The sequence below is a fragment of the Zosterops lateralis genome (assembly GCF_965231275.1).
Source record: "Zosterops lateralis genome assembly, chromosome: 6".
Taxonomy (NCBI): Eukaryota; Metazoa; Chordata; class Aves; order Passeriformes; family Zosteropidae; genus Zosterops; species Zosterops lateralis.
This window is the reverse complement of record NC_139761.1, coordinates 2,587,485-2,602,439: the sequence shown is the minus strand read 5'-3', so window position 1 is coordinate 2,602,439 and position 14,955 is coordinate 2,587,485. Positions and strand designations below refer to the sequence as shown.

At 49.8% G+C, this 14,955-nt stretch overlaps 1 protein-coding gene across 5 annotated transcripts in view; it reads left to right on the top strand.

Annotated features, from left to right (window-relative positions):
* The first annotated feature begins 6 nt into the window (after window positions 1-6).
* TXNDC16 (thioredoxin domain containing 16) overlaps window positions 7-14,955 on the top strand; it is a 36,774-nt gene continuing 21,825 nt past the window's right edge. For 3 of the 5 annotated variants that reach the window (XR_014590277.1, XR_014590278.1, XM_083862855.1), the window contains exons 1-12: window positions 7-63; window positions 409-642; window positions 5,355-5,558; window positions 6,492-6,574; window positions 7,297-7,370; window positions 8,164-8,238; window positions 8,536-8,657; window positions 9,144-9,234; window positions 11,057-11,213; window positions 12,267-12,433; window positions 12,756-12,816; window positions 14,283-14,433. Coding sequence is in view for 3 of the 5 variants with exons in the window: in XM_083862855.1 (XP_083718981.1) it covers window positions 5,390-5,558; window positions 6,492-6,574; window positions 7,297-7,370; window positions 8,164-8,238; window positions 8,536-8,657; window positions 9,144-9,234; window positions 11,057-11,213; window positions 12,267-12,433; window positions 12,756-12,816; window positions 14,283-14,433 (1,150 nt within the window). In the remaining 2 variants the exon portion in view is untranslated. The remainder of the gene's footprint in view (window positions 64-408; window positions 643-5,354; window positions 5,559-6,491; window positions 6,575-7,296; window positions 7,371-8,163; window positions 8,239-8,535; window positions 8,658-9,143; window positions 9,235-11,056; window positions 11,214-12,266; window positions 12,434-12,755; window positions 12,817-14,282; window positions 14,434-14,955) is intronic. The other 2 variants (XM_083862856.1, XM_083862857.1) reach the window with 2 other exon arrangements.

Sequence of the window (14,955 nt, the reverse complement as noted above, 5' to 3'; positions counted from 1 at the left end):
TTGCTTCTTGGGTTGGCGGCGCCGCCCGCCCGCCATCCCTCCTTCTCTGAGTGGCGGTGAGGGGTGAGAGAGGGATGGAGAGAGGGATGAGAAGGATTAGAGAGGGGAGAGGGACGGTGAAGGGGGTGAGAGGGGCAGTGAGGGCATGAGAGGGGTGGTGAAGGGGTAATGAAGGGGTGGTGAAGGGGTGAGGGGAGCGCTGAGGGGCCTCCCGCAGGAGCCAGGGGGATCTGGGCATCCCAACGGGCAGAGCCGGGATCCGGGAATATCCCCGCTTCAGGCTGCGGCTGTGATGCTGTGGGGATGTCCGGGTGTAACTCACAGCCTTGTCGGTGCAGGAACATCCCCGCTTCAGGCTGGGGCTGTGGAGCGTCCGAGTGTCCCTCACAGACCGTCTGTTCCATGCAGGCGCCCATCCCTGAGGGTGCAGGGACAGCACTGCCAAGAGCTTTTGAATCCAGGTGGAACTCCTGGATACCCAGAGGCCTCGCTCGGCTCAAGGATCGCTTCTCCCGGCTGGCACAGATCCACCAGCACTGGTTTGGGCATCCCGGCTTTTCCAGCCGAGGCCGAGGGACAGGATGCTGTCCCAGCACCGCGGGGGAAGGATGAGGACATCGACCTGAACGCTCGGGACACCAGGTAAGTGACAGCCCTGAGCCGTGCGGGGTTTGCTCAGTGATGTGCACCCAGTGCCGGCTGCTTTCCAGGGATTTCGGGGGGCTGGTTCTCCAGGACAGACTGAATGGGGCAGCAGCAGTGGTGGGTGATGCTGGTTCCAGCAGGGAAGTGGTGGATTCATCATCCTTAGAAGTGTTTGCAAACCCTGTGCATGTGGCATTTAGGGACAGTGGGTTAGTGGTGGGCTTGGCAGTGCTGAATCTTGGACTCGTTGGTCTCAGAGGTTTTTTCCAGCCTGTGTGATTCCAGGCTGTCTGCTGTGCACAGGAATCAAAGCTCTCCTCTCCTGGTGTGGGCAGAGGAAAAGGCTGCAGCCTGTCCCTCCTCCAGCCTTGGATAGCAAGTGAGACCTGGCTGCTGGGAAGTTGGACCTGGAAGTGAAAATGAAAGTGAAAATCTTTGGAAGTAGCAGGATAAAGGGCAGCATCAAAAATCCAGGCAAAAAGTCCTGCAAAAATCAAGGCAAAGCACACTGGGCAAAAGGTTGGGATGCACTTGGATGTTCCCAGAAAAGGATCCTTGTGCTTCAAGATGCTCCCACAGCTGCCCCTGTAGGCAGTACGGGGATGGAGTCAGTGCAAAGGACAGTGATTATTTCTGTCCCATAATTGCAGGCTCATCCCAAAGTTCTGGAGAAGCATCTCACTGTTATTCCAGCTCCAAATGCTGGAGAATTGCAGCTCTACCAACTCAAATCTGTTGTGTCCAAGAACTTGCCTCTGGAAGATTTGAAATGTGTTGGGTTTGAGCTCTGTGCCAGCTAATTGGGTAATGATAATGAACCTGTGATAATTATCATGGGTTTGTGATAATTAACTTGTCAGCTGTGTAGGAAAAGTCTGGAGCAGGGAAGTGTAGTGAAAAATATGAAAAGTCAATACAATTCCAGGCAAGGAATCATGGCTTGGGTTGGAAGGGACCTTAAAACACATCCAGTTCCACTCCTGCCATGAGCAGGGACACCTCCTACCATCCCAGGTTGTTCCAAACCCTGTCCAGCCTGGCCTTGGACACTTCCAGGGATCCAGGGGCAGCCACAGCTTCTCTGGGCACCCTGTGCCAGGGTCTCACCACCCTCACAGGGAACAATTCCTTTCCAATCTCCCATCTCTTCCTGCCCTCTGGCAGTGGGAAGCCATTCCCCCTTGGGGAATGATTGGACTCAATGATCTTAGAAGGCTTTTCCAACCTTAAGGATTCTGTCATTTTTTTTCTGGATCACCGAAAGGAAACTTGTTTGCATGGACAAAAATATGGGAAGAGCCATCAGGGTTCCTCTCTGCCTTGCATTTTGGAGCAGCAACAGGAGGGATATTTGTGCTGGGACATCCAGGTGAGCTGAAGAGAGAGCTTCAGCCTGTCCATCCTGCTGTAGCTGAACGATTGAGTCAGCTCCATGTGGATTTGGGGTCTGGTTTGTGTCCTCCCTGCCAGGAAATCTGGTTTAGGAACATCTACCTAGGGAGTTAAAACTTACCAGCTGAAGGCTCTGCAGGCTGGGAGAGGATGAAATGGGATAAAATTAACAAGGAGCAACAGGGTAGTTTATTTATGGGGAGACACTGGCACAGGATTCCCAGAGAAGCTGGGGCTGCCCCTGGATCCCTGGAAGTGTCCAAGGCCAGGCTGGGTGGAGCTTGGAACACCCTGGGATAGTGGAAGTTGTCCCTGCCCATGGCAAGGTTGGAATCTTCATTTTTTAAGGTCCTTTCCAACCCAAACCATGCTGGAATTCTGTGATGATATTTGGACAAGACAAAGTGTAGATTTTACATCACTGGCATTAAAGTCCAGGCTGGTGGTGTTTCTGCCCAGTCCAAGGAAGCCCATGGATGTTGGAGTGTGCAGTCCATAATTCCAGTAGGACAGCAGTTCATCCTTGCCTTGGGACTCTTAAATCCCACAACACCCTCCCTGGAGGAAGCTCCTCTTCCTCAGTAAATCTTTGGCAGCTGAGATCTGTGTGAGGAAAAGTGTCAGGGAATGCAGCTGGGATCAGAGGTGATCCCAGGGAAAGCAGCTGGGATCAGAGGTGATCCCAGCCCATGGATTCCACTGCAAGGATTCCCAAGCAAAACTGATGTGGCACAAGCAATTTATGCCCCCACAAGATTTTGGGCTGGAAATCTCTAGTGGATTTGTTTTCACTTCAGGTCACCTACAGTGACCTTAACCACCTTGCCTGGCTCTGCCTTGGGAATTCTGACAGTGGAAACATGAACCAGGCCTGGCATTCCCTCAGTGCTCTGCTGGGCTGTCCCTTATCCGTGGGCTTAAGGTTTCCCAGCAGTGCCCCAGAGCTGGTTCACACATCCCTGGCATTTTCACACATCTCTGGTAATCCTGCAAGTGTCAGTGATGCAGAGTTCTGGCTATTTCCAGCCCTGGGGTGTTAATTTTCCATTGATGGGAAAGAGGTGGCAGAGGAAATAGCCTAAAAGGTGAATATTCAGGTGTGGGTTGATGGGGAGCAGAGGGAAGTGCTGGGCAGGATGGAGTGATGAGGAGGTGAGCAGGGAAGGGGTGAGCACACAAATTTCACTGGCCCCAGGATGGTTTGGGTTGGAAGGACCTTAAAAGCCCATCTCATTCAAACACTTTTCACTATCCCAGGCTGCTCCAAGCCCTGGCCTTGGACACTTCCAGGGATCCAGGGGCAGCCACAGCTTCTCTGGGAATTCTATCTCAGCCCCTCCCCACCCTCACAGGGAAGAATTCCTTCCCAATCTCCCATCCATCCCTGCCCTCTGGCAGTGTGAAGCCATTCCCTGTGTCCGGTCCCTCCATCCCTTGTCCCCAGTCCCTCTCCAGCTCTCCTGGAGCCCCTTTAGGCCCTGAAAGGTGCTCTGAGCTCTCCTTGGGGGCTGGAGTTATGTTTTAAACTGCTGAGCCTCTCCTCCAGGTATAATCCTGTGACATCTTCGAGTCCTTGGAGGCTGCTCCTCTTCCTTCCTTGACACTGAGCTCTCCCATTTGACCTGGGCTCGTTCCCACGTGCCAGGATTGTGTTTATTTTTCCATCCTGCCGTAGCCAAGTTTGTCATTTAATAAACATCACTCCCCCCACCAAGGCTGATCCCTGTCCCCTCTGTAAGCCAGGGGAACAGATGGGAGGGCACAGGACCAGAAATGCCTGACACTGCCCAAAGCTGGAAAGGAGACAACTGGAGATTTTTGGAGATGAAAAGAAAAAATAAAATCATGTGTTTCCAGCTCTGTTGTGCCTTCAGACCTGATCCAAACCCCTCAGCTCCTGGAGAAGAAGCCTGTGAAGGCTGAGTGTGCCTGTCAGTAACTCCTGAGGGTCTTTCCCTGCTTGTTTTTGGAGTGTTTGAGCTTGGGCTGATCCCAGGGCAGCCGTGGTGAGCTCTGCCAGCGTGTTGGAGGGAGTGACAGCCCATGGACACACAGGGGTGTTTGTTGAGGGAAGCAGCTGCAGCTCGTGATGTAAATTCTGTGTGGATTCAGTCCCAGCTTTGTCCCTTTGTTGAGCAGGGAGCAGCCACACTCCAGCAGCAGAGAGAAATCCCTGAGGAGCAGGCTGGGGAGGAATGGAGTGGGAAGGAGGTGGTTTCTCATCCTTTAACCTCCTCACATCATCTGCCTGATGGTCTGAAGTGAGCAGAATCCCAAAATCCCAGATTGCCTGAAGATCATCTTGTTCCATCCCAGGGGCAGGAACATTTCCCACCAAAATCAATCAGGAAAATTCACACTTAATAAATGAATGTATTCCCTGGGAAAGTCAAGGTGGCTACTAAAAACTGGCAAAATCAGTAGCCAGAAGCAGAAAAGATTTTACAGAATTCTTGTCTGACTCATTGCTACACATATTTTAGGTCAAGGGTAATCTGATTTTTTAATTAATCATTTAAAGGTTAAATTGTATAGAACGTCTGATCACAGAGTAAAGGAAAAAAAAAAACAACCCAGCAGTATCTATAAAAATAGCATCCATTTAAGTTACATAAATCCTTATAAATATAAGAGAGAAATCAGTTATTCTATAAAAAAAAAAAAATAAAATTCAGAACATGTGTTCCTGAAGCACCAGCAGAACATCCTCATGCTAAGGACTTCAGCTAGAAAAATCTTTATAAATATACCTGCAAAATTCTTCCTCACTCTGGCCACAAACAAGTGTCAGAAGATGCACATTTTTATTTTGCACTGAAACAGGAGCTCTCCCATTTGAATCTCAAATGTCCTTTTGATTTTTTGGCAACCACAACATGTCCCATCCCTTTGCAAACACCTTTCAGGGCCACATAAATTCTATTGGCATCCTCAAAGCTTTTGAGCAGGAATTGAGACAGTTTGGGCGGGGGTTTGTGGATGATGCTGTCACTGCTTTGATGCCTCTGCATGGAATTTTTGTTTGACTCAAAAGAAATAAAAGAGGAGGGAAGAAAAGCAGCCCTGAGCTGAAAGCACTGAGGGGTCTGTGCACTTGAAGGAGGGAAGAGAGTGGCCTTTGCTGTTCTCTTTGCAGTTGTCTGAGTCACCTGTGGATTGAGTGACTAATTCATAATATCCTCAAGGTGTTTGTGTCATGTTAATAATAATTTCCACAGTTGGAAATTATAGTCATGTAACAGAGACTAAAACAGAGGAGCACTCATATATGTGTTTGTGTGTGTTTATGTATATTTTTTTAAATTTTTTCCCCCTAGTTGTGACTCTCCTGTGCCTGTAGCTGGGATTAGCCATGCCAGCCCAAAAGGACAGATGGATTTCTTCCTTGGTTTTCCTTCTCTTCCGTGTCTCCTCCATCCCAAAATGTGGAAGTGCCAGCCTTCAGCAGGAGCCGAGCCCTCAGCGCTATTTCAGTGCCTTGGAAGCTGGAAAAACATCCCTGGCTTTTTTCACCCCCAGTGGTACGTGTTTAATGGGAGTTTCCATCAGCCTGGGGGCTCAGCAAGGTTTGGGTGGGAGTGGGACAATCACAGAATCATGGAATGGTTTGAGTTGGAAGGATCTTAAATCCCATCCAGTCCCACCCCTGTTCCATGGGCAAGGACACCTTCCACCATCCCAGGCTGCTCCAAGCCCTGTCCAATCCAGCCTTGGACACTTCCAGGGATCCAGGGGGAGCCACAGCAAATCTGGGAGTTCTATCTCAGCCCCTCCCCACCCTCACAGGGAAGAATTCCTTCCCAATCTCCCATCCATCCATTCCCTCTGGCAGTGGGAAGCCATTCCCTGTGCCCTGTCACTCCATCCCTTGTAAAGAGTCTCTTTATCTTTCTTGTTGGCTCCTTCAGGCACTGGAAGGCTGCAATTAATTCACCCCAGAACCTTCTATTTTCCAACTCCCAGCCTTTCCTCTAGCAGGACTGCTCCATCCCTCTAATCAACATGTGGCCCTCCTCAGTGAATAGACAGTTCTTGAGATTTTTAAACCCAAAGGGGTTTTGAAGAGCTGGTCAAGCTCTGTGTTTGCACAGTTCCAAGTGGTCCTGACCTCTTGGTTTGGGTTCTTCCCTGGCTGTGTCCTGCAAACATCTTCATTCATTTTCTGGATTATTTTCTGGAGGTACTGTGGAGGAGAAAGACAGTTTCCTAAGGAATTTTCCCCTCTTCCATAATATCTGCTAGAGAATCCCTTTCATGAGGGAGAACTAAAAGCTGTCATGGATTAGGAGAAGATCCTTGACTTTGCTTTTGTTCTTCGTGATCCCAGGGTGTGGTTTCCCAAAGACATTGATGTGGGCTGAGGAACATCTCCCACATCTCAGTGTGTGGCAGGAGGATGCTCTTCACCCTGAGTACTTGCAGAGGATTATTTTTTTTGTGTGTGTGTATTTCAGTTTCTCCTGGTGCCCAGCCCTTCCTGGAGCAGATTGAGAGCTCAGCTGAGGCCCTGCAGGACTATGGTGTTTCCGTGGTGAAGGTAAAAGGGGCTCAGGAAAGCTGCTGGGTGGGATGGAGCGAGCAGGAGAAGAGCAGGGAAGGGATAAGCAAAGATTTTTCATAGAATCATGGACTCACAGAACAGCTTTGGCTTTCAGGGACCTTAAATCTCATCTCTTTCTACCTCACCTTAGGCAGGGACACCTTTCACTATCCTGCGTTGCTCCAAGCCCTGTCCAGCCTAGCCTGGAACATTTCCAGGGATGGAAAATCCACAACTTTTCTGGGCAGCCTGTCCCAGTGTCCATGTTCCACGATGGATGAGGTTGGTTAACTTCTTTTCAGCTCAGTGCAATAAATATTTCATACAAAGGAGTTTTTAGCTGAAATTTTATGCAGATTCATGTGAGGGAATTACAAATTCAGGCAAGTGTAATTAGACTCTAAGAAGTGCTTATATATTTATATTTGGATTTATTTAGTTTCCTCCAGCTACAGATCAAGTTCAGAAATATCTGTCAGTTTGAATATCCTGGGCAGATCATGGGGTCTTTTGATCCCATCTGACCCAAATCAGCAAGCTGAGCTGGAAAACTGAAATACAAACTCCACTCTCCATCTCTGCTCTCCATTTTGGTGGATTTTCCCTCCCAGAAAAGGTTTGGAAAGGCTGGATTTACACTCTTGAATGGAAGAAAGCTGTAGGGGGTGTGTGTGGTCGTTGTAGGGCTGAATCTATAATAACACATATTTGCTCTCTAGGTGAATTGTCCCCAAGAGGATGTCTCAAAATATTGTGGAAAAGAAAATGCATTAAGGAAAGCCTTCCTGTTCAGGTGAGGGGCATTTCTGGGCACTGCACTGGGATTTCTTTCCAGTGCAAATTGTTGAAGGAAACACTGTCAGCAATCAGAGATGTCTGTGGAAGAATGAGAGGGGCCATGAGGACAGCAGTGACCTGCATAGTTTAGCCAAAGGTACCCCCAAAATTCCAGCACAGGCAGAGGAGATGCTTTGTCCTCAATGTGAATTCTCCCATCCTGACCCAAGTTCCTTGGAGCAGCAGAGGGATGAGCTGTGGAATGAAACCACAGGAGAAACCCTCCATCAGCGTTCTCCTGTTCCTCTGGCCTCCCAGCCCCAGAGCTATACTCAGGCCACAAGATTTTGGGTCTAGTTCAAGAAAGAAACATGTTTTGGTGCTCTCCTTGTTGGTGGGGTTAACTCTTCCACCCTGGATGGGAAGGTTCACCAAGAGTTGTCCCCTGGAAAATCTTCCATGTGATCAGCTCAGTCCTCATTAACTGTTGTACTGATAATCATGGAATTATTGAGGTTGGAAAAGACCTTTAAGGTCATGAAGTCCAACCATTCCAAAGACCCTTTAGGGCCATTGAGTCCAACCCTTCCCCCAGCACTGCCGAGGCCACCATGTCCCCAAGTGCAGCAAGAACCTGCTCAGCCGGGCTTGAACGACTCCCAACTCAGATCAAAGACATCTCAAGTGTGTTCTGCCATTTCTCCATCGTCCTCCCTCTCCTTCTGTGCCTGCCTTGGCTCCCTTTTCCCGTGTGATCCATGCAGTGACTCTCTCTCAGTCCCTTTGGTGACTCTCTCTTCCCCCTGCAGAGGAAACCGCCTGATCCGGGAGTTCCCCACCGATGCCCTGTTCGACGTGAACTCCATCGTCGCCAATGTTCTGTTGTGAGTCCACACCACATCCCACTCCCTGAAATCCTTTCTACTCCCACTAAATGCCAACCCCAGGTGTTCCAGAGGCTGCTCTCAGTCAAGCTTCTCTCTTCAGTATGGTTTGACCTTGTTAAACCTTTTCCCTTGAGGCAACTCACCAGCACACACCTGGGCACCTCCAGTTGGCTGTGAATCCTTAATCTGCCAGCCAGAAGCTGGAATTTTTAGTCCTGTTTTTCTCATCATGGTTGTGTGGCTGCAAATTTACTCTTCAACCAGTTGCTAATGAGGTTTCTTCTGCCTCCTCAGTGCCCTGCTCTTTAATGAAGTTAAATATGTGGAAACACTGGCAGATCTTGAGAACATTGAAAATGTGTTGAAAGGGAAGTCCAACATGGTCTTTGCCTATGTACCAGCTACTGGGACAGCAGGTATGGACACTCAGCTTTCCATCTTTCCTCTCTTCCCCCAGCCTTTTTTTGATAGAGTATCCAGGAGCTGAGTTTCTGACCCAAATTCCTGCAAATGGAAAACCTGAAAGGGCCACCCAGCCACAAGATCTCTACTTCCATATGTCTTACTTTTGCAAGACAAATTGCACCAGAAAAGTTTTGCTGGGAGCATCAACTTTGAGAGGATTTGGAGAGGGAAAGCAAGTCAGTGGTTGCTGTCTTAAAAATAATAAATCCCTGGCTCTGCAGTGGAATGGGTTCACACACAGCACCTGTTTGCTGGGGATCAGGAATGGGATCCAGCTCCAGTTGCTCACTTCCCTGCACAGTGTGTTTTCAGACAGACTCTGTGATGTTGTACCAAGAGTTTCTGAAAGCCTGGGAATTGATATCTGCACCTGGGAAGGATGAAACAGGAGATGTGAAGGGAGCAGAGCTAAGTTCATCTTGCCTTTCCCTTTGCAGAGCACAGAGCTGTGATGGAGGCAGCTTTTGTCTATGGCACCATCCACCAGTTTGTCCTGACCACTGAGGCAGCTCTGCTGAAAGCCACCAGGTATGTCCAGACACACTCCCACCATGGAGAGCTGCTCCCATGCACTGTTTGCCTCACTCCTGGTGCCTCAGATTCCCAAATCAACTCTGGGATGGCATTAGGATGTTGTGCCAAGGCTGGACAGTCAGATCTGTTTTCCAAAAGCTGCTGGATGTGTCCTTGGCCTTGGGGTAGCCTTGCTGTTTGTATTGGGTGGGATTTCACAGAAGAAGAGCCTTCTGTCTCCTTTCCATGGCTAATCAAATCTCAGCCATGGGTTTTCAGGAGAGTTGATGTTAAAATCCTAAAGCACTCCCACCTTGTTCTGTGAGATCCAAGAGCAAGAACTGTAGCACTGCTCATGGATTTGGGAATTCCCATCCCGTGGCCTCACTGGCCACTTCCTTCCCTCGCAGGAGGAGCTGCTTTAGAATGGCAGATCCTTCCATGTGGCTGCTGCTGTGACCTCCTGCAGCCAGGAATGTGGGGGAGGAAGGAGGAACACACATGGGGTGTTGCTTCCTGAGCCCACAGTATGTCCAGCTGGCCAAGAGGCACCTGGCTTGTACCAGCCTGTGGCTACAGGCCCAGAGTGGAGATTGTCCCCCTGTGCTGGCTCTGCTGAGGCCACACCTCAGATCCTGGGGACAGTTCTGGGCAAACACCAAGGGGCTGGAGCATGTCCAGAGAAGGGAACAGAGCTGGGGAAGGGTCTGGAGCATCAGGAGAGGCTGAGGGAGCTGGGAAAGGGGCTGAGCCTGGAGAAAAGGAGGCTCAGGGGGGACCTTGTGGCTCTGCACAACTCCCTGACAGGAGGGGACAGTGAGGGGGGGATTTGGGCTCTGCTCCCAGGGAACAGGGACAGGAGGAGAGGGAGTTGCTTCAAGTTGTTCCAGAGGAGGTTTAGGTTGGATATTAGGGAAAATTCCTTCCTGGAAAGGATGGTTGTGTCAGAACAGGCTGCCCAGGGCAGTGGTGGAGTCCCCATCCCTGGAGGGATTTAAAAGCTGTGTGGGTGTGGCACTTGTGGACATGGCTCCATGATGACCTTGGCAGTGCTGGGGGAACAGTTTGACTCAGCAATCTTGGAGTGCTTTTCCAGCATTAATAACTCCATAATGATTTACCTGGGATTTTGTCACAGGTGACAGCAGGCCAGGCAGCAGGGTGGCCCTTCCCGAGGTGCCATTGCAGGATTTCGGGGAATTGTGCTGTGGCTCCCACTAGATGGCACAGTTGTCATTGCACAGAAATCGCCTCAATTCTCCTTTAAAGCAGCGCCACCACCTCCCGAGTGCTGAAATGGTGGGAGCTTCTCCAGTAGGAACAGCTTCCAGCCAACCGGGGCAGGATTTGAGGTTTTAATAGTGCACTTTGCTCTTCCATGGAGAGCTCTTAAATCCTTATCCAAAGAAGGTGATCCCTGTTTTAGGGGTAAGGAATGGGTGCATTGGAAAAGGAGCTAACCAGGGACACCTTCCACTATCCCAGGTTGCTCCAAGCCCCATCCAACCTGGCCCTGGACACTTCCAGGGGCAGCCACAGCTTCTCTGGGCACTCTGAGCCAAAACTTCCTTCCCAATATTCCATCCAGCCCTGTCCTCTGGCAGTGGGAAGCCATTCCCTGTGTCATGTCCCTCCATCCCTTGTTTCCAGTCCCTCTTCAGCTCTCCCTGGAGCCTTCTCCTCTCCAGATGAACACCCTCAGCTCTCCCAGCCTGTTCCACCACCCTGCCAAACCCTGAGCTTGAGGATAACCTGTGAAACACATCAGAAAACCTGGTCCTTCTGTCAGGACACTTTGAACCCCTGCTCACGGTGGGTTTTGTCTCCTCTCTCACAGCCACGATGATCCTGATGCCTCTTCTGCCTGGCTCCTGTTCTGCCACTGCCAGCAGGCCACAGAGCCAGCCCAGCCCTGCAGGAGGACAGCCCTGGCACCTCCCCTGACCCTGCTCAGCATCCACAGGCACCTCAAGCTCATGGGAGCTCCATTGGTGGTAGGATTGGGAAAGAGGAGCTGCTGGGGCCCTGCTGGGTGAGAGGGCAGGGAGGGATGTGAGGATGAGGGAGGGCAGAGCAGAGAGAAAGGCTGAGTGTGGGAATCTGCCCCTTCCAGGGTGAGTCCAGGCAAGGAGCAGGAATCAGCTGGTGCAACTGCCTCACCAATTCAGGGCTGGCCAAAATGTAAATAAATTACTGAGGGCATTTTCCAAATGACTCTTAAGCACTGCCCAACTCACTGTGAAGCTTGTTCCAGTGCTCTGGGTAAAGAAACCTTCCTGATGTTCTGTCTAAACCTCCCCTGATGCAGCTTTGAACCATTTCCACATATTCCATCCCTGGATACTCTGGAGATATCAGTGTTTCCCTCTCCACATCCCCTCAGAAAGCTGTGGAGAGCAATGGAGTCATCCCTCAGCCTCTTTTTCTCCAAACTAGACCCCCCCCAAAGTCCTCAGCTGCTCCTGCAGGAGTTTCAGCACCCTCTGGAATTTGATATCAGTCCTTCATGCCTTGGTGATCACAAGGAACAGGAGGTTCTCTCCTATTTCCTCCTTCCACGGGGCAGAGAACTTCAGCAGCCTCCAGTGGTCATTCCTGCCCATCCAAAAGGATGAGCAGAAGAGCTAGGAATGCTCCTTCTGCCATTTTTTTGGATTAGGCCCTTGGAGGGAAAGCACTTCATCAAGCACCTCTGTGCTGTCATGAAGCAGCACGTCCAAGGCAGGAAGGGAAGGATTCCAGCTCTTGCATGTTGTGGCTGGGATTTTCAATCTGCCCCAGGGAATGGATGCCAGGTAAATAAAAATGAGTGGAGATTTGACATCTGGAATTGCCAAACCACAAAAAGCCCCACACAAAATAAAACCCAGATTTTTAACAGGGAAGGTCATGACATGTTGGAACAGTTTAACTGGAGTCGGGTGGGTTCTGCTTCCTTGGATGTTTTAGATTTGGGGTTGGAAGGTTTTTCCTGAGGATTTCTGTGGCTGGGGAAGAGCTGAGGGGCCTTCAACTTGTGCTGCAGCATAACCCTGGCTGTTCTCCAGACAGAGGTTGCTGAGGACCCAGAGAAGATCTCCACTGTCCACCTGCAGCTTGGGCTGCCCCTGGTGTTCATCCTGAGCCAGAAGGAGACCTATGAGGCTGACAGGAGGACAGCAGAGTTTGTGGCCTGGCAGCTCTTGGGGAAAGCAGGAGTTGCTCTTTTGTCCAGGTATCTCTTTCAGGTGTTTTGGGGTTCTCCTTGCTTTTTGTGAGGTTTCTGAGCTGGGTTACCCCAACACCAGTTAGTGGACTCAATCACACTTGGATGAGGGGCAGTAAAACCAGTCTATATCCTGTGACAGGGTGTTTCATATTTAAAGATTTGTCCAGAATTGTATTAATTTGGAAGCATTACTGGCTTAGGGGTAGAAAAATATTCACACTAAGAGAGATTTGGGAGAGGAAACTTAGCACTGATGGAATTAGGGCAGAAAGAGGAGGGGTGACCTTCCATGTCACCACCGTCTGATGTTCACCTTGTGTTTTGGAAGGGACCTCGTGAATCTGAACGTTCTGCAACGCTCAAACGTCGCCATCAAGACACCAGAGGAGGTTGGATGCTGGATTTCTTTGTTGGACAACTCTTAGCTCTGGAGAGGGTGGTGGGATGTTGCTCATCTCTGGTGTTAATTTGGCAGCATTCACTGAAGCTCAAGAGGAAGTGTCTTTCCCTAGTTGCACATGTGTGTGCAACAGATTATCCAGAGAATTTGTGGATTTGCCATCCCTGGAAGTGTTCCAGGCCAGGCTGGACAGGGCTTGGAGCAATCTGGGATAATGGAAGGTGTCCCTGCCCATGGCAGGGGATGGAACTGGGTGATCTTTAATGCCCCTTCCATGATTCCATGATTTGGGTGCTGCAGAGCCATTGTGCTTGCTGGGAATGAGAAAATAGTGAGTTTATTTTATTTATCAAAGCATTGAGTGACATCTCCACTACACCTTAACACAAGATTGTGAACTACATCCAAATACAAATTCTCCAAAGATTTGGACTTCTGAAGGCCTTAGGAAAGGTGTCAAAAGATGGGAGAGGGACTGAGTGTGAGACAAAGAGCGAACAACCAGATGTCTGTGCTGAGCTGAGGTAACCCAATGCCTCTGGCAGCCGGCTGGGAGAAGGGCAGGTGTGAGTTCAATGAGGTTGATCAAGATGAGTTAAACTCTGGAGGGACCTGACCCAGCTTGTGAGGCAGGCTGGGGGTGGGTGCTGGCAGATTCCAGGGAACACACCATGGCCCAGATTACCTGAACTGTCACACTTGTGATTTCAGGTGCAGGATCAGACCTGAGCATCCCCTGAAGGCTTCCTGTGGCCTGCTGAGTGATGTGCACGTTGGGTGGCTCTGGGAACCCGTGGGAGGTGCCAGCACTTTGTCATTTCTCTCAGCTCCTGATGAACTTGCCATTTTCTCTCCAGTGCCTTTGTCTGAGCTGGTGCCAGCACTGGTTTTAAGCTGATAAGGTCACATTTCTGAGAAATTCATGTTGATTTTTTGCTTTTTTTCGATGGGTTGGCAGTCCCTGTACACTTGGAAACATTTCCCCTGGCTGAGCTCCATGAGATAAAGGATTTTTTGTGCTGGTTTCCCAGGCTCTGATGGGCTCCTCAGACCCAGCCTGACCCCTCTAATGAGGGGACATCCAAGTGTCCCCTGTACTTCCCTGCTCTCCTTCCCTGCTTGGGAATCCCACTGGGATTTTTCCTGCAGTGCTGGATCTGAGTTCAGTTGTTGGGAGATGGGGCTGGTGTTCACTTTCACCACAGGATCCCTCACAGCCACATTTTCTTCCTCACAAGGAAACATCAGCCTGGAGTGAGAAAAACTCATGCACAGGAGAAATTGGGTCAAAGAAACATAACCCAAACATTCCCCTGTTTGGCAGCTTCAGGGATCTGTGGCAAATCCCAAATATAAGGAGTTGGGAGATGATGCCCCATCAGCCTTGAGTTTGGTCTGCAGACAAAATAAGCAGAGGGGGATGTTGTGCTCCCACTGATTTATTGTTTTCCTCAGGGAATGCCAATCCAATACCTGGTCTTGGAAGACACTGATGAAGTTATAACCCTGGTGGAAGATAAGAACAAGGTCAAACAAATCCAGGAGGTGGAGCAGGAGGAGGAGGAGGAGGAAGAAGATGAGGAGGAGAAAGAAAATAACAATCAAGGTGTGCAGTTAATCAGTGAAAAGCTGATTGTCATCAGACAGAAGGTGCAATCAGTATCAGACATGGCAAAGCATTGGAGAACACTGCAAACCATCACAGTCACTTCATGGTGGCCACAAAGTGGCTCTTTCATTCTCGGAGGTCACTGGAATATGACAGACAGGTCTGATTTTTAGTGGAAACACCAGGGAGAAAGATCAGAGCTGTCAGAGGAACAGTTGCTGTGTGAGGGACAGGATTGTGCTTTGATCCACCAGCTCCAGAGGCATGGGGGAGTTAAAGTGCACCCAGCACTGTGTCCTCTACATCTGTAAATTATCCATCCCTTTGGAAGGGTTTAAAACATGTTTTTGTAATAGCAGATCCAGACTTGCTTCCTCCAGGGAGAAAATTCTGGATCCTGCAATGCAGAATTGAAAATGCACAGTTTTCTGTGTAAAACTGGGGGTGTTTCCTTAAAAAAAGGGGGACAGGATCCTAGAGGAGCCTGAAGAATATTGTTCCAATCCAAGGGCAGAGCTG